The 24,917-nt window shown below is 42.7% G+C and overlaps 1 protein-coding gene across 1 annotated transcript; it reads right to left on the reverse strand.

Annotated features, from left to right (window-relative positions):
- Window positions 1-2,136: 2,136 nt before the first annotated feature.
- LOC128711505 (proton-coupled zinc antiporter SLC30A2) lies at window positions 2,137-24,703 on the reverse strand. Its single transcript, XM_053806384.1, has 8 exons — window positions 24,669-24,703; window positions 12,019-12,203; window positions 8,890-8,994; window positions 8,352-8,472; window positions 7,322-7,501; window positions 4,783-5,032; window positions 3,202-3,349; window positions 2,137-2,279 (listed from the first exon to the last, which is right to left on the reverse strand). Exons 1-8 carry the CDS (start codon window positions 24,701-24,703, stop codon window positions 2,137-2,139), a joined length of 1,167 nt encoding a protein of 388 aa, XP_053662359.1.
- Window positions 24,704-24,917: the final 214 nt, after the last annotated feature.

Below are 24,917 nucleotides of genomic sequence, written 5' to 3' on the forward strand. Positions count from 1 at the left end.
TTTTTGATTTAGACAATATTTCCCTGAAACAAGAAAGAATAAATTGTTGTAAATAGTACCACGTTACAATATTTAAACTATTTATTTATTTATTTATTTATTTTTTCCAATATGACGACACTTTAATGCCGTTTATTAAGCGTTTCAGTAAGAGATTTGCCCTATTATCTGTTATTGAAACTACTAGATTTATGTCTTAATCCATAACTTAGAAACTGAAGTTGATATCCTTCAAGTTTCTTTTGATGACGAAGGAATTCTTCGTTTATTTACATAGTTAATGAAAATATGTACGACCAAGTACACCCGGGATAAGGTGACCTTTCACTGTTTGGAGAAGAAAATGTCTTCAACGAATGTGAATTGTATATTACATTAAGCTACCTCTTTAGTTGTAAGCAATACGGCCTGGCCCTTCTTGTTGAATAAAAAAAAACAGAAAATATGCGAAATGACAGATGTCTAAGCGATGTCTAGTGAAGTAGTTAATAATTCTCAGATTAACAAAATTCTCTATCTGACATGACTGGAATTAATATCTCAAATAGCCTTAGCAAATTAAGTTCTACGCAGTTTGGATAGTAAAAAAAGAAGAATAAAGATATTCAGACCAAGACCAAGTGATGACTTCCACAATATCCCAGATACTCTACCCTCACGCTTACGCTACGCTTAAGCACCCGAACAACTGCAAATAAAACTATTTAAAAGAAGAATATTAATAGTCATGACAGGTTCAATAAAGCGCAATTTGTTTTCAAACATTTACTTAACTTCACTAGACTGTGAACTACTGTTAACTAGAATAGTGGGCAGTGTGTAACCAAAAGAATATCGGATCTTGTTAAAATTCCTCATTTGGAAAAAAAAACAGTTCACTCAACAAAAAAAAAACATTGATATCATCCAATGAAACAATCGCATCCGTTATGACAAGCGTACCGCTTATAGAGAAAACAGTCATGAACATTCAAGAATGCCATTTTTACGATTCCACTGCCGTCATGCTTTCTGGCAGTGGCAGCTTTTTTGCATAAATGCTTCTACCTTCCTGCATCTCACTTCCGCTAGCGATCATCCATCCCCATCAACGTGGTCCGATTTCAGTAGTTAAGCAAATTGAAAATAACTACTTTTCCATTAACTTCCGGCAAACTTCGCTGGAATTGCTCCGGTCCTACCGACGGAGAACGATGGGCAAACTGTAGCAAACAGCGACAAAAGAACAATCTTCAGAATGACCCAACTTACGAAACGTGTGAAGACAATGTGCTTCTTATATCGCGCGGTCAGTATAATCGCAGAACAACGGCCAACGGTGGCGCCATTTGCAGCAATAGCCGGAAATCGGTGGACGAGCCGAACAGAGGGCCCAGCAGAACACCAGCCGACAGATACCAGCGCACAAATAGGCGAAATTAATCATTCAGATTGAGAAATGAGCATTGCACAACGGGCCAGTGTGGCCTGGTGCTGAATACGAAATGCCAATCTCTTGCCACCAATTAGGGGGCCTGGGCAGAAGTTGAAAAAGCGAATGACCACTTCGCATACCGCACTCCATTCTGTCAATTCTATCCATTCATTCATTCCATGACCAGACATTATAAATATTCAAGCATATCCTTCTTTCGCTGGAAAAATCATGTTTCTTCAAACAAAAGCCAGTGTTTGGCAGAATCGGTTATGCTCCTTCCAGGAAGCACCAGGCCAAAACTTGTGGAAATGTTATTGCCGAACAAACCACGTGCTGGAAGGGTCAAATCGCATATTTTTCCGTAGGTTGTTGGAAATCAAGAAATTTATTTCTTCAATCTCTGTATTTTTTCATATCTGCTTGCAAGAAGTTAATCGCATATACCTGACACAGTTTTAAGGTTCAGACCGTTTGATAGACTTCATAAGGTTTTTTTTCAAGCATAAAAATGTATTTTCAACGTAGAGCCAAAAAAGAAAAAAATAATAATTAATGAGCATCCAAAATCATTTCACAAATAATAACATTGTCAAAACACAAAATTTTGGACCTTTGACAGTTTCATAGCTTTACTTTAACGCGTACAGCTAACGTTTGTCCTTCTGCCAGCAGTGTTGTGTGCAGACAAGATTCACTTCGCTCTGTCTCTCGCTCGCGCGCTAAATTGGATTCGAACACTGATTGCAATCTTCCATATCGGGTTGAAACTCTTCTATCTGCAGTGTTGTTTCGAAAAATCTGTACTTAGCGTGAACCGTTTGGGTGGCCTCCCTCAGCACAAGCTCCGTGTTGGTGGTTGGCTCTGTAATGAAGTGATATTAAATTAAACCAACGAAAACATAAACAAACGGTACGTAAACAGAAGAAATAAAGAGAGGAACAGATTTGTTTGTGATTTGTATGTTAAAAGAATATCATTTGATCGGTAATGAATAACTTAATGCCCACAATAATGTAAAGATAAATAAACTGTTAACATTTTCGATTCATTTCTTGAGAAATAGGAGCTTCACGTATTGAATAACAATCTTTATTATATCCTTAAAATGGAAAACATAAATTTCAAATTAAATTCACAACGTTTTTAAAGGTATTATTAAACCAATGCAATTTCAAGACTATTTAAGGCAAATTTTTAACCGAATATCGAAACATAAAGATTATACATAAAAAACGACTGTGACAACACTTTTATTGTATTACAGCTTACTATTAAGTTAATTATAGTAAAGCTTAACACTAGAACTACCAGACCAGCCGTTTTAACTGATACGCTTTAGTTTAATCACATTAGGTTTTTAGAATAAAAATAATTCTATAATTGATACATGTCCAAATATTTTCTTTAAAACGTTCTCCGAAACATTTTGATACATAACCCAGCTTTTCGACATTGCGCATATTAAAAAAAATCCATTAACAAAAAACGCTCGGTACTTCTAGTGTTAAAAACTAATTTTATTTCACGCTCAATGGAAAACACACCCCCACATTTAATGAACAGTATTTGGTAAGCTAATTTGCAGAACACAAACAAACACAAAAACATAAACTTTCTGGTCGGCAAACCTCGTTTTTGATCGAAGAAATGCCATGCAAAAAACGGGCACAGTAACAAAAAACCCTTTTTTTTGCTACTAGATAGAGCACACAGCACACAATAAGGAACAGACGCGAAATACACAAGATCACACTTTGTTGTTGTTGTTGTTGTTGTTACTTACCGACAGCTAAATGAGCAGCGAGTGCTATCTTGTTGATACTGAGAGCCCAAATGCGCAGATTGTGTACTCTTACGACGCCCTCAATTTGCAGAAACGTTTGCATAACTTCGGTGTAATCGAGATACTTCGGGGTGCCCTCCATAAGAACCTGTGAAGGGGAGTAAATACGGTTTCAGATCAGGCAACAACAAAAAAAGGGGGAAGCTATGATAATAGCGCACTGTGCCCAACGATATCTCTCGTCACAAAACAAGCGTTGGCAAAGGGTGGCACCAGGGGCAGGCATGCCAGGCGGACAAATAAAGTGCGTGAGTAAGTGTGAAGTGTTTTCCGGTGCGGCTTGCATGAATGGAACGCTGCTGCTGCTGATTCCAGAAAGTGGTTAAAAGAATCATTCGTGTATCGCGCACATAAAAGCACGGGAGTGTATGGTTGCAAGGGTAAAAATAAGACCCCACCGACACTGGAGGCCAGTAAAGAAACATAACTAGGGCCGAGCGCGAAAATTGGTGAAAGAAACAGTTCCTCAGAACCGAGCGCGCGATGCTCCGCCATGCTTGTAATCATGCCCCGTGTGGAGGCGCGTGTTTCGAGCGCGTTGGCTCGGGGTAATGGAAATAAAATCAGTAAGTAAGTGTGCAACCTTAAATCGGTTCCCATTTTATTGAGCCTTTCTCCGGACGTTTGCTTTCCGACCGGCGGGCACAGGTAGCAGAAGGATGTGCTAAGGCTAAGGCAAAATTATGAAGCTTGCGAGGAAGCGCGTACGAAAGCCAAGATGGTGGCTTAACTGTTTCAAATTGAAATACAATATTCATTAGGATGGGCTGCTGGGTGTGTGTTAAAGTAATTTCAGACCATCCCTCGCGCTTTGCAGACGGTGCTCACTTCTATCTCAATTCCTGACGGCTTACTAACCGATTGATAAAATCACTCGAAATAATATACCAACCGATCGGAAAAGTTACGAACGAATTAAGAGATACAGTGTAGTGTTCTTTTGTGGCATTCAAGCCACGAAAAAGGTTGAAAGAAAGAAAGAAATAAAAGAGGCTTTTCCATGCGATTTCAATTTCAGTTGATTTTTCCGGTAAATGCTGTTCTAGCCAATTCAATCAGTATTACTGGAAATTGTTATGAATGAAAAATTTACTTAAGCTTTCATTTGGCGCGGATGTTTTTTTTTTGTCTGTTGTTGTTCATTTCAATTTTATGTTATAACATTTAAAACTATACGTCCAATTATTAACTAAAATTTCACTTAGTACTGGTAATCAAAATGAAAAGAATGAAAATAGTAAAAATGTGATAGGTAAAACATATAAATAAAACAAAAAGTGTAATTAAAAGAAGTACCTAACATTTCCTCATGACACGATATTAAATCAATTCTCAAAATGATGGAGGCGCCTGATGGAGAAATCCCGTGAGCCCACCCGTTACTACCGAAAACAAACTTATCGATGGAGACGCCTGGTCATTGATGAAATTCAAAACCACTATCGATAGCAATGTAGACATTAACCTACATAAAATGCTAAACATAGCGTGATTTATGTCTTCTTGCAAAACCATACTTACCACAATTGCATCTCGCATGATGGCAATCGTTGTGGCGAGCACTAGCAGCGAAAACACGAACGTGCAGATCGGATCAATGATGTTCCAGCCGGGCTTGAAATAAATCACCAACGCCGCTATAAACACGCCCAGGCTCTGCACGAAATCACTCAGCACATGGATGAATGCTGCCCGTACGTTGATGTTTTCCTCCTCGTGGTGTCCACCGCCCGCGTGGCTGTGGCCATGGTTGTGTAGCGTTGCGCCCATACTGCAAAAAGCAAAAAAAAGCGAGAAGAAATCCCGCAAAACGTCATCAGACCGGTTCGTCTAGTGAAAACCTTGAATCGTTACGAGGAATTAAGTCCAAAGCAAACTACACGCTGGAACACGTGCACCGAAAGGAAATGAGGTTTGCTTCGCTGCAGAGCAACGCGATCACTGCCGCCTGCATCAACAGGAGATGGTTGTGCTCAAGAAGGCGACCCTTAAGACTGCAGCCTTACTTATAATCTGCTCCAGTGGCAGAGAAGCGTGACAAAGGTTTAGATGTAGAAATGTGGCTAACAATTACCGAAGAAACGGTTTATCCGAAAGGCGAAGATCTCCTTGTCGTCTATACGACCCGATTATCGCGACCTTATTTCCAAACCGGGAAGTTGTGTGTTAGCTCGAAGCGTTAAAGAAAGCACGCCATTGCACCGTAGCCGCTGAGCTCATTACGTAGCTCACATGATATTTGCTACTTAACGACTCCCACACCTCTTTCCAATGTGGATTTTCTCTTCGGATGTGAATGTGGTGCCGTACAGAAGCACAGTCCAAACACGAACCGAATCAATAACTTACCTCTGCGACGGCGAAATTCCTGCGCTAGGAATTACTCTTTTCTCAAACGGATCAGTTCCACGTACACCTCTATTTCAATTCCGGCGGGGTTTCTAACGCTCTGGAGCGCCGCAATTCAATTATCTAGCTGACTACGGTGACCGTTGCCAACGAATTAAGGCAACCTTTTGAAAGCAGCTTAACTGAGTGGAAGAAAACCCGGGGTACCGGTAAGTCATTCAGCGCAATCGGTGTAAAAACCGCCCATAACCAATAAATTCCATTGCTTCTAGTGAAAACTCACTACGCCATTGCTACTATTGCGCCTATCGTCGAAACGAACTCGTGCGCATCAGCGTGGAGAGGAAAACGCTCTGCCTCGGCGAAACTATTTCCTGTCGCCTTTATCTGCAACCCGAGAAACCAGTTGCAGTGCTTCGCGCGGACAGATTGTACCGGCGAAGAAAGAACGCCACTGCGCTGGATTAAGATGGAGAATAATGCCACCCATTAATTCTACGAATGAAGGATTATCTGCCACAATCAAATGACACTGACGCAACATGGGATTACGCGGGTCTCGTCTTTGGCTGCGAGCACTTGCTCACCAATCAGCCGCCGTGCAAGAAGTGTACCACCGTTGCGAAGCACCGCGAATGCACTGTGTGTTCGCAACGTGAGTAAAGTCTTACGATAGAGTAACGCTATCGCGCTATTGCGATGGAGGTGGGAAAAAGGCGATAAAAATCGAAGACCGAGTAACCGCAAGACGCTACGGTGGTAGTCGGCAATGTATCTGTTTCTGATACCGCAAATGATTTAATGTGATTAGCACCAGCAAATTGATATACGATACGATAAGGGAACTAGGATTGCCACGGATTTATGGCGGATTATAGGTCCTATGGTGTATCATAGTTGGTTTTCAATCGCCATGCTTATATGAGTCAACTGAACCGATGTGTTCTTTTGCGTTACTTCATACACGTCAACCTACAAATAGGTTAATAATTTTATTATAATAATCAACAATCTGTTTTAAAAACTGGTGGCAGCCTTAGGGAATAAGATCTGAAGTAAAATTATTTCATTCGAAAGAGTAGAAGAACAAATACAGTTACCTTTACTCAATCAAAACATACATCTTTAGTATAACTCTATGTTTAATTTAATATTTTCAAAATTAGACATACGAGTCAAATTAATAGAGTAAGTGATCCAAATATTACTATATTTTGCCAATTAATTACAAAATGGGATTTATTTTCAGTTCTTAAGTATGACTCCAAAATGAATGAAAATTCTAAACGTTTTATTAAGAACAACACAGCTGGAGATAATCGATGTTGAGAATAAGGTCATAATTCCAGTAAAAGAGTTGTGCAAAATGGGGTGGCCCGGTGGCATGATGGTAGCGGCGCCGGTCTTCACACGAACGGACCGGACCGAAATCCCATGCGGGCCAATCCCCCGTAGCAAGGACTGACTATCCGGCTACGTGGATAGATAAAATAAGTCAGGCCGTTCCAACGAAAAAAAAAAAAAAGTTGTGCAAAACAGTCAGTGAGTTTCAAAGTTCAATCAGCACAGTAACAATCTGACGAGCAATTTTATTACCAATTGCCGATATTTAACTTCTCAAAAATGAATGAAACTATCTACACGTATACTTACACCACACAATTTCCTGCAATTACGGTTTACACAACAAATATAGCACACATATACTTACATCACATTCACCAATATTCCTAGGCCGGACGTTATCAACATTACTTCCCCATCGAGCTCAAAGTCTCTGTTGATTGTTCTCAGCACTGCGAGATAAAACAATATTGCCGTTACGACCCAAATCATCAACACCGATACTAGCGCGCCAATCACTTCCGCTCGATACCAGCCAAAAGATAACCTAAAATTGTACAGCAAATGAAACAAGTTTGGGTTGAAATATACACCGAATGGGTAAATTGTATGGGGAAAATGCTAAAATGTGCATAAACTGTCCAACAACAAAACTGGCAGCATTTGACAACTTTACAGCAAATATTTTATGGACCGATTCGAATCCGGAACTCATAACCCGGGCAAGAGATTTTAACTTTGGTGCAAAACATATTTCAATTTCAAAGTTTTCCTCTGTATAGACAATAAACTTTCGCAGCGTCTGCTTCACTTTATCACTGCCGAGCGGGTTAAATGCATCTCGTCTTGGCCTGTTGTTGTGCCTTTGATGTTGCGGGGAAAAAAAACCTGTAAAACTTCTCGCCGGTTGCATTCACTGGAGGCGCACCACAGTACAGTGCACAACCACCACGATCCGTATCATTGCTTATTACACCCCTGTTCCCAAAAGGCCACGGGAAGACTACTTCACCCTAATTATATTACAACGAGTTTCGGTCACTACGGCAAAATCAACCATGCAAAAAATCTATCACTTGCCCAAGATCATGCTCCGAACTGCGGTGCCTTGGCCGTTGCTATCCGCAGATAATATTCGCTTTGATCCAGCGGAACCGTCCGGTACCGTCAACAAGGCAGTCAACGCACTGGCCAGGCCGACGAAGGTAGCGCAGCGGATGGAAAGTTATTAAAAGTTTTTCCCAACTCCGACAATCTTTGCCCATTTGGGAGTGACGAGTAGACCCCAGCAGCGTTGTCCGGTTGATACAAGAGCCACTTGGGCTAGGAGCGTTTTTCCCCTCGCAGCACGTTGCTCCATGATTTTGCCTGTGCCTGGAAAATTACCATCTACCTACCGCTTGGTCGACGGCCTTGCCGCTATCCATAGGGCAAGCAGGGATATCATAAAGCTGGCCAAGTCCGCCATAAGATGGGCTGCATCTGTCGCGATTGCGAGACTGTTCGAGTAAATACCACCTGAAAATGGAAAACGAATGAGTCCAGTTGTACGGGGCTCAAGTAAAGTTAGACCAGCGTTTGCTGTTAATCAGGATGAAGCCAGAAGTGCATTTTGGAAACCTTTTCCTTTTGCGTCGAAGCTCGACCTCAGCATTGCGTTCGTTCGCAGGCGTATAGCCAGCGTGTTGGACAGAAATTGCGTTCAACAAGTGGAAACAATAAAGCATTTCCGTCGAACACAAACCATCGTCGTCTGTCGATTTGGGGTTTGGCTTGGGTTCGTAGCTGAGCTGTTGCACATTCTCCTTCGCCGCAACGTACATTCTTGCAGTAAAAGACTCCACCGTGTTTGTGCGTGTCGTGCATTGGGGGGGGTATAGTTGGGGTTTCAGCCGAGAGTCCTTTAAAAACGAGCTACACCAACCTAGTTCCTACCTATTATCTCGGCAATCATAAAAATGACGCAAAGCACACTCGCCAGCATGAGCTTCTTCCGTGCTATCTTATCGATCCCTTCCGGCCGTGGTTTGTGACAGTGCGCTGAAACGAGGAAAGGTTAGAACGGCCAGATAAGTGAGGCAAATGATGGTGGTTGTGCAATGATGGGTGAGCAATTAGCAGTGCTGTGCATGTGTTTGACACGGTGAATTAGTACGGATTATAAATCAAAGTTGAACTACTCAAGTATGCATATCGTTGCGATTACCGCTGCTATTACATACTAATTCAAGCTCATCTGTAACATTCGAAAACTTCAGTTCTAGCACAGACATAAATGCGCAAAAACTAATGCTATTTTATTACGCTACTGTACTATGTTATTCATTTCCTGCACCAAAAAAGGGCAGCTCTATTTAAAATCCTTAAAATAAGAGATACGCATCATTAAGCACTCAACTGATAGCCGTTTTTGTTTAGCCATTTAGCCAATTGATAAAATAGAAACAGAGGGACATAAAATTTAATTTTCTACTAAAACCACTTCCACACTGTCCCGGTAATTAAAGCAAAACCATCACATAAAACTTAAATAAGACTTGCAAAAAACTGCGATTTGAAATTTAATTTCCATCTAGCGTCACAGTGGCCTGATAGCCGGTAGAATTATCTCCACAATTCTTCACACCCTGAAACTGAAGGCGAAAATTTCTTTCTTCCACAAAAATGTGCACATTTAACCGCAATCCAAAGCTTCAATCACAGAATCTCGATCGGTTGCTGCATTTCTATTGCACCGTTTGCCCTTGTCATGCCACAGTTTGTGCGAGGGGTACTACTACTCTGCTTGTCTGTCCGTTCGGGGCTTTTGTCGTGTGCTGTGATTTCCACAAAACTGCCATTGCTACCAACTTTTGCTCCATGTCACGCTCGGTGATGGAAAATACTTTTCCGATCGTCTTCCGGCAGCGATTTTCCCCGATCAGTTTTTCTGCTGCTGGGGTTTTTCTTGCGCTATTCGATTTTCATTTGGGTAGATTTTTTTCTCCCTCTCGATCTATTTCCGTACGCTGTGTGTCGTGCGAAATCTCTTCTTGAGGCAAATAACCGTTTTTCCACCCCGGTACAAGTCGACAATATTGGTTCGAATGGAAAGCTCCACCGGTGTAGTTGAAATAGTCAAAGTCGTCGTCTAGCCGACTACCCGTCAGTCTTGGTTAGCCGGTAAAAAAAAGCATTTGACGAGTGGTAAGCAACGATTTTCCGATAGCTCGTTTCGTTTCGATAGTATAGCAACTAACAAAAAGTTGTCTACCAAAAATTGCATCACCATCTCACCGTGTGGCGCGGGAAGGCAACTTTTGCTCTGTTGCACTTTTTTTCGCAAGAAAAAGGAAACCAACAAAACAAAACCCCCCGATGGAAAGAGATAACCAGAAGCAAATTAACACTATTGTTGTCGAGTCAGCAAAGTTTAGTTGCGGAAAGTGTTTTGCCCTCTTGTGTGCTGTGTTTTGTACCACAATGCAGCTTTAAATCAATGCATTTACAGTTCGCCGTGGAAACCATGAAAACTTTCTGAACGTCCCTTTAATCCAATCAACTTGAAAATCTCCGAAAGCCGTGCTCGATAAAACCGTAAGAAGTCCCCATTGCACACAAAAACCGCCACCATAGGAAACCGTTGTATCGGCAGCTGAACTGTTGCAGCTGACAGTAGGACAAACCTGTGCATGCTACGTGCAACGTGGCGTAACGCTAGTATTTGCAACCGTCCGAAAAGATTATGCATGGATTATGTGCTTACACAAACCTTCGGTTCAAGATCTCCGAAGCCATCAAGTGATCTAACCAGCACTCAAACGATGGAGAATTCATTGGGCAAGTCAGCGTGAGAGATTAATCATAAGCTTAGGCTGGGAACCCCCTAGAGGAGCTAATAAACCACTCATTCAGCACAAAATAGGGCTGACTTGGGGGCATGGGATGATGATTATGATGCGGAAAGCGCTGTCCGACAAGTGGACGCTTGACTAAATCGAGAAAGCATCCCAAGAAAGTGGTCTGAGGCTGACAAACATTCTGTGTGCGTAAATATTTGCAAACGGCGTCAGTCTAGGGCTAGCTGACTTGTGCTAGTCTCGCCCATTCGAAGTAAAACCAATTTTCCCCATTAATCGGCCTCGTAGCCGTACAGAGCGATCGTATTCGGTGTACCGTTGTGGGTTTGCGGTTTTGCATCAAGCCAGCAGTGCGGAAAGAAAAGGGAATACTAATAATAAAGCAAATGATAAACTCAACGATGGTCCGGGTGCCTGTTTGCTCATCATGTCCATCACTCTTCCCATCGCGTGACACACCATCTCCTCTCCAACAATGCACGCACTCGACTAACAATAACTGTCCACTCAATACGCTTACGGAACACAGAGTTCGTCCTTCATTCGCACTCCGGCAGACATTTTTCTCTTACCCCAAACAAATCGAACCAAGAAAAGCACGAGAAAAAAGAAAGCTCATAAAACAATGGCCCAGACGCACGGACGCAGCTTGGATTCTGAAGGCAAAATGGACATTGTGGACCAAGAAATAAACAGAGAAACAGAACGCCCTGGTCGGGGACGATGAAAATTCAATTACCGAACGTTTAAGAATGAAATACATTTCAGAAGCATTCACTGCATTCCATCCGTCGGATGAAAGGTCAAATGTTGGCAGTCCACCTGCCCAAAACCATCATCACTCTGAGGATTTCGATTCATTCGCTCTATTCGCTGGAAAAGCTCTGTGCTTTTGTTGCATTACACACAAAGCAATGTGTTGAATTTTTCTAGAGATGTCTGGTGGGAAAACGTTCCTAGTATAGCGAATAAAAGCTATCTTTAAAATCTGTTTCTTTCTTCATTTTTTTTTGTTCTTCAAACTTTACTTCCTTCCAAAACACACACACACACTCACAGAAACACTTGCCAATGCCGATTGTGATTCCGCATTGCATCATGAGCTAAAAAGACAGGTTTCGTAAGGAATGGAAACAATCGTAAGTAGCATAAATACGGTGAGGGATATCAAGCACAATGAACGGCTAAAACCGTAAAGGAAGGTAAGTTAACGGTCAACTCTTACAGTCAATCTTTCTGATGCTGAGCTCGTTTGGCAGCTCACAGCAGGAGTCGGCCAGCTGTCCGTGCACGCAATAGATGATGGACCGCTGAGGTGGCAGCTGCTGCTCCGACGAGCCGGTCGGTTGTGATGCCGCGGGCAAGAACGGTTGCGAGCTGGCAGACGTCCCATAGTTTTTCCGGTACTTGCTGGTGAAAAGTAGAGAAACAGAAGCAGTAGCAGTTAGTTATGACGTTGCGACAATGGCGCCGAGATGCGCTGGCCGCTACGAAACGGGACAGCGAGGACACGGTATCTAGCGAATTAAAATCAAACAAAAAAGCGGTTCGCTTCCTTCCTGCGTTGCCGCGTGTTTTGTGCAAACGGTCTGCGCTCTGCAATAACGTTTGCACGAGGCAAATGGCCAAGACAGTGAAGTCAAACATGCCCCGGTTATAAATTGAAAATGAAGATGGTTGGCCTTACACTCTCGTGCCGTTCGTTGAAGACGCTCACTTTACACTTTGCATCGCCTAGGGAAAGGGGGAGCATATAAAAAAACACACACACACAAAGAACATGCTGGGACAAATGAAATGCGTGCGTAACGCGTAACAGCAAAGCAGCGCACAAAGGAAAATTTTAAACTAAAATCTCAAACAAAAAGCACACCCAAACTGTGCTGAGGCAAATAAACAAAAGCGTTATAATTGAAGCGAAAATATGCTGCATAAGCTGTGCGCCAAATTGGTACGGAATCGGCGTTTATTTATGTTAAGTGCATTATATTCTTTTCGACGGCGATTTCCGTGTTTCACCGAACCATTTTCCTGATTGTGTTGTAATTTTTTTTTTTGTTTTTTCGCTTTCCCCTTTTTTTTGTTTTGGACGTTCCGATGGAAATTTTCTCAAAACCTTCAATATTTTCGAAGTAAAACATTCTGCCAGGAATTTCGGCCCCGAAAACGAACTTTCGTCGGAATGCTTGCCAAAAATGGATTAGAAGAAGGGTTTTTTTTCACTAACGGACAGAGAAAAATTGAAACTATTTCATCGCACAGCGCGGACCTCGCTACAAGCCGATCGTAAATTTTGTAGCACTTTTTTTGCGCACACACAACCCAACCCAGGATGCGGAACCTGCCAACCGGTGCTTCCCCGAGAAAAAAACCGACTTCATCTTCCCGCATCGGATCGGTGGGAGAATGAATGGAAACTGCTATTGGGGTCCCTGCTTTCGTGCAGCTTTTCACTGCTGCCGATGAATTTGAGTGGTACCGGGTTGGGAAATTATGTTGTTATCCGCGCTCCTATGCATGCATGGTTGCTGTGTGGCCCACTCCACCGAATGAGCCACCGCACATGTATATATACACACACACAGCAGAGAACATCCCATGTCCCGCTGGGGGAAAACCCTGAATGCACTGTCCGGAAATGTAATGAATGCAGTTCGGCATACATTCGACAAACGATCCCCAAAACCCATTCCGAGGTGGTCGGATGGACAGTAATTTACTGCAGTGCCCATAAGTTTTCGCCAAATGCTTCGTGACCGTAGACGGGAGAGTGAGGCTACCGACGAAAAAACTCGCCTACCACCCATTCCGGTACGGCGGGCGGGTGTTCGCATACCGGCCTGCACGATCGAGACGTTTCTTTTTAATGAAATGACTTTGGCAGCGGATCCGCACAAAACCCTGGCCACAGCTGTGGTAATAAATGAATGAATTGTAAAAATGGTGCCACTGCTAATGGTATTCCAGTACCAGGGGCCGCTCACTGTAGCTGTAGGCAAAACTGCCTCAATAGCCGAACGGCACCGGGGAGCCCAGGGACATTTTTATTTTCTACGTCTGATTATTCCATCGCAACCCGATGCTGATGACAACGGACATTCCGAGTTTTAATTTCGAGCATCATTCCATTCCACCGTTCCCCGGGCGCGACTGCAATTCACCCAGTCACAGCCACTCAGCAAGCTCCGGGAGCGACGTTTCCGCAACGGACGGCGTGTGGTATCTCATAAATCATTTTAAAACATTAATGAGCACCGGTGTGGCATCGGAAAATGGGCAAAGAAAATCAAATAAATCCAATTACCAAATTCAAACAATCGTTTGAATTTTGATGAACTGCAACACGCAATCACAACAGGCGGATGCAACCCCAATATGTGTGCATTATTTTCCTGATCGTGTTCGTGACACGTTTGACTTGTATCAAGGTTGAGCGTTTGGCCACGAATGACACATTTCTGTCCAGACCGGTACACCGGCACACAAGGATTGAGCGGCTGTCGAGCTGTCAACTGTGTTGAATTCAATTTATTTTTGTATTAATGCAGGCATTTTTTTTTTCATTTCGATTCCAGACACGTTAATTTGCACACATTTATGACTATCTGGCAATCAGAAAAATAGGCTCGAATATACTGGATGAACAGATACACTTATCAAATGTAAACCTGAATGGTTGGTTCTGATTAATGGTGGTTGTAAATTTTACTTCTGAAGTTCCTAAGTGTTTTTTTTTGTTATTATTGTTATGTGAAATTTGAACTCAATACGTTCCTGTCCCTGTTTTATTATTAATTTCAGCCCTTTTTAATGACGATAGGGACATTCCGAATGCTGCCGAGATGTATTTTAAATAGAAGTTTTAAATATTGCATGAATTGGGCCAATCTGAAAGTTCCCCGAACATTTAAACATGTTGATAGTTTTTAATGAATTCTTGTGCTTCTTTTGTAGCGACTGAAAATAAATCAATAGTATTGTTTAATCGAATAGTTTGGTCAATTTTTCTCAAATCGAAGGAAGATGGTCAACTTTTTGCTTCATTTCTTGTAATGTTTTTGTCTTTGCAATGTGTGAACACTGGAAGAAACCAAGCGCATTTAAGCATTGTTTTATTATTTATCATTATATGTTTCCTCCACAATTGATCGGTGTTATTCCTTGCTTGTGTCTTGGTCGGTAAGGTGTTTAATTTTAAGCTCGGTACTACTAGTGGTAAGTCGTTACTATGAGGGAGTGATCTAGATGGGATGTTGTACCAGTTTTGTCAGGTGAAAGATCGGTGCCGCTACCAATCACATTGGGTCCCCAGGATCACCCCAGTGCTAGGACAAATCATTCAGATGTATTGGAGTATAGATGTAAAAAGGTCTGTTTATTCCTGATTAATAAAAGTGTATCAACAAACTCCAAAATGCTTTATTGAACTATTATAATAAATTTATTAAAACCATTACTCTTTACCTTATCAACAAATTCAAAGTTATTCCTTTTTAGCGCTTCCAAAGTTTTCCAAAGTCCGTATCAACTCAAATGAGATTTCTAGATTTCATTGAATTACCATATGCATTCATTGCACAACCCTCCATCCTGCGACTAACAGAACCGACCGAATAGGTACTATCCACATTGCTTCTTCATTTTCCTGCCGGCTTCAGGTGCTACCGTGCTAGATGAAATCTAATGCTCCGGTAATGAGGTTATGAGTCAATCCCATCAGTGTAATGATGCCCGAAACGCAGTGCGAGCACCATTCAAGTGTCGAGTGCGCTAACAAATTACGGCCCTCCGAAGGGTAGCCCCGGGATCAGGGCATCGTAAGTTCCTGCCGACCATAATCAGAAGGACCGGAGCAATATAGCTCGGTAAAATACCGAACCCTCCATAATCAGTGTGAATGTAAAACATCAACCGGCCCTCTGGGGGGCCGTTTGGAAATGGCTTTCAAATGATTCGCCTTGGAAAAAGGTTTGCTCCGCGCCTGATCTGCTACGAATACCTTGTGCCGTGCTGCTGCTACTGCTGCGTCGACCAGACAAAAAAAGGGGCAGCGCTTCGGTTCAACACATCCAGCAAAGGGTACTTCAGGTGGTGGTGGATTCTATGCCCAGTCCAGTGTTTGACCCAGAGTCTTATTAGCATTTGTTTAGGATTATCCGAATTTTATACCCTCCGATGGGTCATAAGCGTGAAGTCCGTGCACTCGTTCGGTTTACTTTCAAAAGAAGGGGTGTCATCGGTGAGAGTAATACACTGATGTCCTTCGTATAAGCGTGTGCAGTCCTTGAGAGCGTTGGAGGATCATATTTTGAAGTGTTTGATAGTGAAACTCGGTTTTACAGATTCATTTCCCTTCATTTGTGTTTTATTCTGCGAAAAGTAGGTAATTAAGCTACCAGTAATACATTTCACTAGAAACTTATAACTCTAAATCACGGACAATCGACAAAATTCCTGTGCACCACCGTAGAAAATGGCGCGCACACTTACAGATGAATAGAAACATTTGCAGATGCTCACGTTTTATGCTAATGTTTACGTAATCTCGTAAAATAGTAACCCATACGTTGTCCCTTTTCTCTAGGTCCTCACACACCGGAACGCATCGAAGCGTCACGTGCACCAAACCTTCCCCCTCCGTGCATCCGCAGAACCTAAATGGATTCGTACGGGCCGACGAAAGAGATTCACATAAGAGGGAGTGATGCAAACTCGGCAGGACTGGGCACAAAAACTCTTCAAAAACTATAAACCTTTTAGTATGATGGGAAGGTATAGATGGCCCTCTCGGGATCGAAAGATACGCCATCGCGTAACGTGTTGACAGCTGGAGGCAACTAAGTCTTGGAGCAGTTGTTTGGAAGAAAAGAAAGGAAGAACTAGAAAGAAAACTATCCTTCAGATGTTGGGCGCAGTACGGTTTACGGTGAAATGATCCATCGATACCATCCGAAGAAACACCCACCGAGGAATCCGACGAATGGACCGTCCAAGAAATCAGCGGTAACACTTACCGTGGGTAGCATATCGGAACCAGCCGGACACAACAGTGTGCTTGGTAAGCAAATTTATGAAAATGTAATCAATTTGTTGTAACACAGTGTAAACCGTGGGCGAAAGAAGATTACACCGAGAGCCCTCCGTTCGAACTCCGTTCGCGAACAGTCAGTAACAGATGGGAACTCACGCAAGTTCGTTGCAAATCGGTTCTGTTGCTCGATGCGCCTCGACCAACATCGGTGGCCATGGTTAGCGATGGAACGTGAGAAGAATGTTAGCAGCGAAGTGAAGAATGACGCGATTTGTTTAGTGCAAACAAATAGTTTACATTTACATTGTACAAGATGCCACTCGACCATCGGTCGGCTTAAATACGTTATCGGTGTTGAATACTGTTCTTATAAAAAGCTTTGATATTTCTAGGAAACAAACATCAATAAAGCTTTCGATTTTAAATGTACGTTTTGATTAAATTGCAACGTTATAATTTTCCACACATTTCACATTAAAAGAAAAGCCAAATAAACGAGCGAATTTACAGGAATTTGATTAACTGAAATTAATTTGAATTAAAATTCAATTGACTAGGATTTTTTATTCTCTGCGGCTGTAATATACTAGATCAAGAATTACCATTAAAATATATTGACGTGTGGCGATAATATCTTATCATTGTTTAGACCGCTAAGCCTTTCTGAACAATCACTACCACAGATCTAAATTTTGATACACACGTTCAGAATTATTTGTTTAACTTTTGGCAACTCTTTAATTTGATATTATTATATTATATTATTATATTATATTTATTATTATTATTATATTATATTATCAATTATTTGAGTTATTAAACCATTCTATCTGTACAAGAATTTTTCCAATTTTATAAAACGTGTGTTCATAGTTATGTTACGAACTGTATCACTTGTATTACCTACGTATGTAGGTGATATGCTTAAAGCATTAACGAAACCAATAAAACCGGATTGATTTAATCATAACAGAGATCAAATAAATTTAAAATGGTAGTAATTAAACTGGTTGCAATGTTCGTGTGACCGTCAATGAATTCCATTCTTATTAAATCTGTGCATAAATGTGCCTTATAGCCATGTTTCATCATACACGCATAGCGAAAATTAAATATCTACTCACTGATTTACCCATCATGTAATTCAATGTCCGTGAACTTCACTCCAATGCTTAATTGCTTTCGACTACGGTCCGATGATGACGATCGCACTTTTCCGCGAATGGAAACAATTCGCATCATTATCTCTACTCTTGGTACATTCAGCTAGTATTGCCGAAGCCACCGCCACAATCTCGGTTTGCAGCGGTACGAACCTGTGCCGAAGGAATGCCATAAACTTTAGCTAGAACAAACACTTCAACCCTCACCGCCAACAACCTTGTACCGTTAGTCAACAACTTCCGGGTGCAAGTCATATGGCCTTTAGCAGCAGTCCCTTTTCGATCGAACTGCTTCGCCAACAGTCTATGCATTCGCGAGCTACCAAAATTCCACGATAACCCGTTGACCACGGAACCACACGCTTGTTTTCGAGGGGATCTTGTCAAAAAAGTCCTCACTCTCAAACAAGTAACAACCACGCTTTAGCTGGCGTTCGTTAAACTTTCAATCCATCCTCGATCCCGAGAGTGTTCCACCAGTCAGCTTCCCCATCAAGTCACCGAAAGAAGTGCAAAAAACACCCCAACAACCTGCCATACCGAATGCGCTGTCATGTTCCGTGCTGCGTTTGTCCTAAATTAAAAATAACTTTGAAAACTTTTGCACGGTTCGGCTTACGCTCCGGCAATCTGCTCTAGCTTCTGCTACCGCGTATCGCTGTGATATCAGAGATCCTTGACGTCGCTAAAAAGGATTCTCCTCTGACCCATACACACACACACACGCACAGAAACACACAACACGGACACAGTGCCAGAGACGCTGACAGTTCGACCGAAAAACCGAAAACCAACCGTCCGCAGCGGTAAACGTTGGATAAACGAAACCGGAAGACGAGATCCGTTGCATTCGAGGTTGGCATTTGCCGCGTTTTGTGCCACCCTCTAAACCTACCCGTGCCGTAGCGTTGCTTTGTTCCCAACGGTGTGAACCGTGAACCGCGCGAAGAAAGCGTGAACCAAGCGAAGAAAGGACGAAAAGTTTCATTTTCATTTACTCATTACATTACTTTGGGAGTTTGGGAGCGAGGAAGAACACAGAAGGAAACTTGAGCGCACAGCGAACCCTGCCCCGAAAGCGGCCCGGGTGCCAACAGCCCCCGGGGCAGCACCAGATGCAGCAAAGTTGATTTTGCTTCGAGTCAAAAGGGAACAGCGCTGCGGAATTAGTTCCATCGAAGTAAGTGTAAGTACAATTTGTTGCTTGTTGGGTCGGTGTTGTACCACCGACCGCAGAACCTCCAAAATGCGCCGAACCGAAAGAAGCTCCTGCTCGTAGAATGATGGGAACGTGCATCGTACGTTCGCTCCATCGATACATCGAATGTGAACGACTAAAATGAGTTCTCGCTGCTTTCCCATTTCCCTTGGAGACTCGAATTCACTCAGCAAAGCTGATGCACTTCGCTGGAAACTGCATTTGCCACTTGGTGCATGAAGGCGCGGCGAATCAACTTTTCCTGCCTGCACGCTCATTCTTTCGGTTTGGCCCGTTTCACATTGCTGGCACAACGGAGGCACAGGCACTTAATGGATACACGAAACTGTCGTAAACCATTGAAAAGGACGTGTTTCGCCTTGGGGAGCAAATGTCCATTATTCGTATTGTTTTTTTACTCTCTCCTCTTATTTTGTGAACCACTCACCCAGTGCAGAAGGTTGCTAACCTACGGATGTTTCTCTGCCTTTTTTAATAACATAAAATTATCCATGTGTAACATGTGCAAAACGCCAAACATGCTAGTTTATGTAGCGATGCATTGTCCATGCCTTATTGTTGTTCGAGCTTCATCAACATTATTTTCTTTGTGTTCAACACTCAACAGAAAAGTCATACTGATTGTAGTTTATGTTTGCATACACACAAAAAAAACGCGCCACGAACAATGAAAGCGAACAATGATATAAAAAAGATTTTAATATGTTTAATAGTAATGTGTGAGAGTTGGATGTTGTTTGCCTAATTAGTAGCTCGGTCTGACAAGCTAGTAATGGATGTAATGAGCAGCTCAAGTGGAGCTTCACCGACTGTAACCGACCAGAATATCCATCCATAAACCACTCAATCAAGTATAAGAAAGCAACAATGCTGTTCATGATATCCAATCCGCAGGTTTTTGTATACAAACAATTAGAAATTTCTTCAACGGACATTTCAATAATTGTATTTATATGGCCTTCATATGGCACTACAACCTCAAGTAATCTAGACCCGCCATCTCTGGCTTTCTTAGAATTTAGTTTATTTATTTGTTAGCTGGGTAATCAGTCCTGTGCAGGGAGGAATTATCCAGATAGGTATTTTTACCCGTTCCTGTCATGCCTATGTGAAGTCCACTTCAACTTATTTTTTTTTTTTTTCGTTAGAACGGCCTGGCCGTATCGACTTATTTTACCACGTAGCCGGAAAGTCAGTCCTTGCTACGGGGGATTGGCCCGCATGGGATTTCGGTCCGGTCCGTTCGTGTGAAGACCGGCGCCGCTACCATCATGCCACCGGGCCGCCCTCACTTCAACTTATTAGAATATCAAGAAATAGTTATAATTTCCCTTACAACCAAGTTACCACCCTGTATTTTCAACTTTATTGAAGTACTGGGCGTCTCCATAGATGTCACATCCATAAAATGGCTATCCCTTCTAGGACTTGATTTCACTTTATGTGAATCCATTTATAGTTATTAATCTACTGTCAAACAACCGAAAAGTCACGTAATATTATAACAAAATAGGCTGAACTAGAAAATGTGAATTATTAATGATATGTCCAGATTGTTTTTTAGGCATTTAAAGTATATTTTCTTTTTTTCTTTCCAAGGGATTTATTTGTTGTTCTCGACCATCACATAAGGGTTATGGATATTATTGGTAATTAATATGAAATTGTTGTCTACTGTATACTGTAAATTCCATGAAATTTTCCACATCTAGAACGATTTACTCCTAGAACTACACAAACATAGAAGCATGTTTCATGAGAGCAGATCAATAAAGTTTACGGATACTTGGTGTACAAATTTTCTTATGATTAAAGTTCAAATACTTCCACCCACTTATAAACCACCGCATTTAAGATCGGTCATCCCTCTGCACAGCCTCTGGCCAGTGACCCGGCCGGGCCGGTCTGGGCAGCGCATAACTTGTGTGACTCCACGCCAAGCCGACACCGAGACCAGCGCGTGATGCGGTAAACCCGACTGCGCCCTGTCGCAGAACATAGTTCACAACTTTAATTAATACCGTACCGTGCGGTGTGGTTGTCGGAAATGTTTGACGCAGCCTTCGATGGCCGGTTCAATAAGTTTTAATGCGCCAAGCACAAAGACGAATATCGACCGGAAAGCGTCGACTGACGGGTTACGCGCGTTCGTTCGCACACCTCGCTCGGTGCGTCTCGGTGTTTGGGCGTGAGCGTGATTTATGTGGTGAGAGACTCGTGGGGTGACTTTCGGAATTGCTCCGTCTATTGTCTATTTGCTTGCTGTGGTCAGCAAAGTTTGAAACCCCGGCCCGGTGGTTTGCGTGCGTAGCCGTGTGTCGTAGTATGCTGAGGTACGCGCCGGTTGGCGCCATTCCTAACCTCAAGAAGAAGCAGCTGATGGAACTACTCACACCACATGGACATACCGGTCATCGACGAATAACAAACTTTCTAATGACTTCTTGGTGTTGTGCAGTGTTTAAAGTGGGTGCCGGTGTCTTTCATCCAAGTGGTTAGACTTAACCCATCCATCGGTAATAGGTGAACAACTAACAACGAGAAAAAGGGCTCGAAAGAACAATAATCTCCATCTACATTGCAGCATAGAATACAACTCAGCAAGGTCAGTCACGTGAATTATGCACAACACTCGCATATCGTTCTTCCCACACCTAGGCGAAACTTCCCGAAAGAAGCAGTTGATGTGCAAAATAAAGTGTGGCAAACAAAAAATAAACCATTTCCCATCTTTTTTTATTTTTCAATTCTCTATTCGACTTAAGGGCGTAGAAGAAAAAAAAACCAAACGCCTCTGGTGGGCGTTGCACCGCAGCCGATAGATTTACGAGTTCAGCTTTTGTTTTCTAACACCACCCTGACATCCTGAAGGTCTGCTGGTTGCTTTGAGAGCATTTTTGATGAACTGGTTTTTACCCGTAGCGCAGTGAGGTTGTTCCCATTCACCGGGTCCCATTCTGCACTAGGTGTTTGAGGAGGTACTCAAGTGCATTTGCCGGCAAGCTCGATAGTGCTGCGGTATTAGTGCCGCAGTACGAAAATCTCCCCCGCAAGGCGTTCCCCGGGCGGGTTTTAATTCTACAGCATAATTACAGCACGCGCATCGACATCGTGTTGAAGTGTTTGGATTTTCTCCGGTGCTCACACTATCGCTCTGCAGTTTTGCAGTAATTAATGCTTTGCTTAGCTCGTTCCAAGACCTTGACAGCGAAGGATAGATCCGGAAGCGGCACGGTGGTGCAATGATGGAGGGGGACGGTCGGAATTTGTTGATTCCCGGTTCCCGGTTGCTAGAGCGAAACGAACGGGCTCTAACTGGGCCGAATGAATGTCTGTCTTTCCCAACTGGAACCGATACACCCTGGGAAATGGTGTTTCCTCTACCAAATGTGCACACGATCCGGCGCTACTTCTACAAAACTATAAAAGACAAGCTGTACGAATGATGTTCCACTACCGGGCTACGTACCATAGGTCGGCACAGAACAACTGGTTTCTTGACTTACACCGATCGACCAAGGTGTATATAATTCGCCCAGTACCATATCACAGGTACGAGCTGTATATCAAAGGCTAATTTACTACGCAAGTCATTAATCACACGTAGAAATCCAAAAGGCGCATCCATAGGTAAAAGTTTTTGCTACGGAGATCACACATTGTAAGATACGGTAACCAAAAAAATACCGCAGTGCTCTACAATTCATCCTTCAGAATTACAACCAATACACGTAGGGCACCACTAAACCCTCACTGGAAACCAAATGCTGCAAAGGTAGAATGCTTCGTTCTTCAAACCGTTTGCGACAACCGTTGAAACAGGGAAACACAGACTGAAGACAAACCTAGCCTGTTTGTTGCCGGGGAAAAAACCCCATCCAGCCAAACCACAACATTGTCCTGGCGGACAGGTTTCCTCCAATGTGCCAGTCTTAACAGCATGGTGTACTGGAGGTTCTGGAAAATGTGATTGAGCGATTGGCCGGTTTCGAATTGGCCGTATTCGATACCGTGCCGTGTCGTATCGTAAACCCGGGAGAGCATCATTGTTTGTGATGCCTCAGGTTTACAACGATTTTCGCACACGATAGAACGCGATGGGGCGCTCTGACTTTTAAAGTGATTGCCTTCGTCTATCGGCATTTCCGTCAAGAATGTTTGATTAATCAATTATCGTTGATAAGGGTCCATTTGGATCGCTCGAATGCGGCCGTGCCAGGTGGAGCTTTTTTCTGTTACCTTTGCCCTTGTTTGCGGATCGTATCCTTGTCGATGTCTTCATTGTTTTTTTTCAAATCTTTAAAGATTTACTTAACGCTGGTCTTTGACGTTAAACACGCCGCTTTGATGGATCTTTTTACAATTGTTTTGTTTTCTCTTTAAGAATATTTGTCTTTCTGGAAAAGACTGCGTTTTGGAATTTCTCAAAAATATGAAATAGAAGGAGTTACATTCAAATAAATCTCTTAGAATACTAGCGAATTGTGCATCAGAATTCTTGCGAAGTAATTTTCAAAATGATAGGTAGAATGTTGTCCAACATCATGAATTGATTCTAACCTCACCATAACTGCTCCGGCTAGAAACTTCACCGCATGTGTTCCAAATTTCGAAGAACAAAACTGTAATTATACGACTTCCATATACTCTTTTCGTTCGTTCCACACTGCATTAGTGACCGTGTCCGGAGTGAATGAAAATTTCAAGGAATTTCTATTTATAAATCATGTTCCCCGAAAGCAACACACTATCTAGTACAACCTGCGCCACCCCCTATGGCCAGGTACACCCGGTTCACAATGTTCTGAACAACCATTAGTGATTGTGCTGGAATGGTAAAATCAAATCATAAACGCTAAGTCCAATAACGGGCAAAATTCCGCGACCCATTCCCATTTCGCCACCGCACCAACACATCCTCCTGTTAGTGCTGCATGATTTCACTCAGCCGCACACTTGGCCGAGCAACCGATCCATGAGCTTCACTTTAATGAAAATCAATCACCAATACCATCGCAACGCGGAACGCGCGAGCAAACGGAAACAATTTTCGCAACTTCATCCATTCGGCAGAGCCTTTCGGCGACCGCGGCGGTGTACACGGAAAACTTTACCGACCATCAAATCTGGAAAATCTACCTGCCGACTTTCGCAGAACCGGCGCGAAGCAAATCGATTGAAAGCCGCCCGTCCGAGTCCGAGCCCTTTGCTGCCTGCTGATCCCTCGCTCTACAAAACGCGCCTGGCGACGAACCCTTTGGGGGGTTTCGGTCTGGTGTAGAGAGCCAAATTTCCGCTTCCGAAAAGCAGCGCGGTCGATCTATCTGGACGCATTTTAACTCTTTATGTGCGTTCCGTGGAAGTGGACCGTTAATTAAAATTTATTTATTTACAACTATTCAAATACCGCTTGCTCTGCCGCGGTCGAACATGGGAAGGATGTGTGGATGAAGGAAACTTACATAACCAACGGTTGCTTCTGCTGGTCCTTGTCCATGCCGGTGTGGTCGGTCTTAGTATGTCCGCCTCTAGCTGATCAACCTTTGCCGGTGCTTTCCTCTAAATTACTCACTCAAGATTGAAGGCCGTAAAACTTTCCGGCGCGCACAGTCACAATCTTAAACTTGTCTCGTTCACACACACGCACACTACATGTATTTCAGTAAAGTCCTAAAAACCGAACGAAAGTTCAAAATTGATATAAATATTAA

This window comes from Anopheles marshallii, chromosome 3 (genome assembly GCF_943734725.1).
Source record: "Anopheles marshallii chromosome 3, idAnoMarsDA_429_01, whole genome shotgun sequence".
Taxonomy (NCBI): domain Eukaryota; kingdom Metazoa; phylum Arthropoda; class Insecta; order Diptera; family Culicidae; genus Anopheles; species Anopheles marshallii.

Bases quoted from the DNA above. Each gene is read 5' to 3' on its own strand.
- LOC128711505 (XM_053806384.1), bottom strand. From the start codon at position 24,703: ATGGACAAGGACCAGCAGAAGCAACCGTTGGTTAT. The intron at 8,473-8,889 runs GTAGGAACTAGG...TTCCATTTTCAG, and splicing joins TATGATTGCCGAGATAATAG to GTGGTATTTACTCGAACAGT. The intron at 2,280-3,201 runs GTAAGTAACAAC...ACTTCATTACAG, and splicing joins CGCTGCTCATTTAGCTGTCG to AGCCAACCACCAACACGGAG.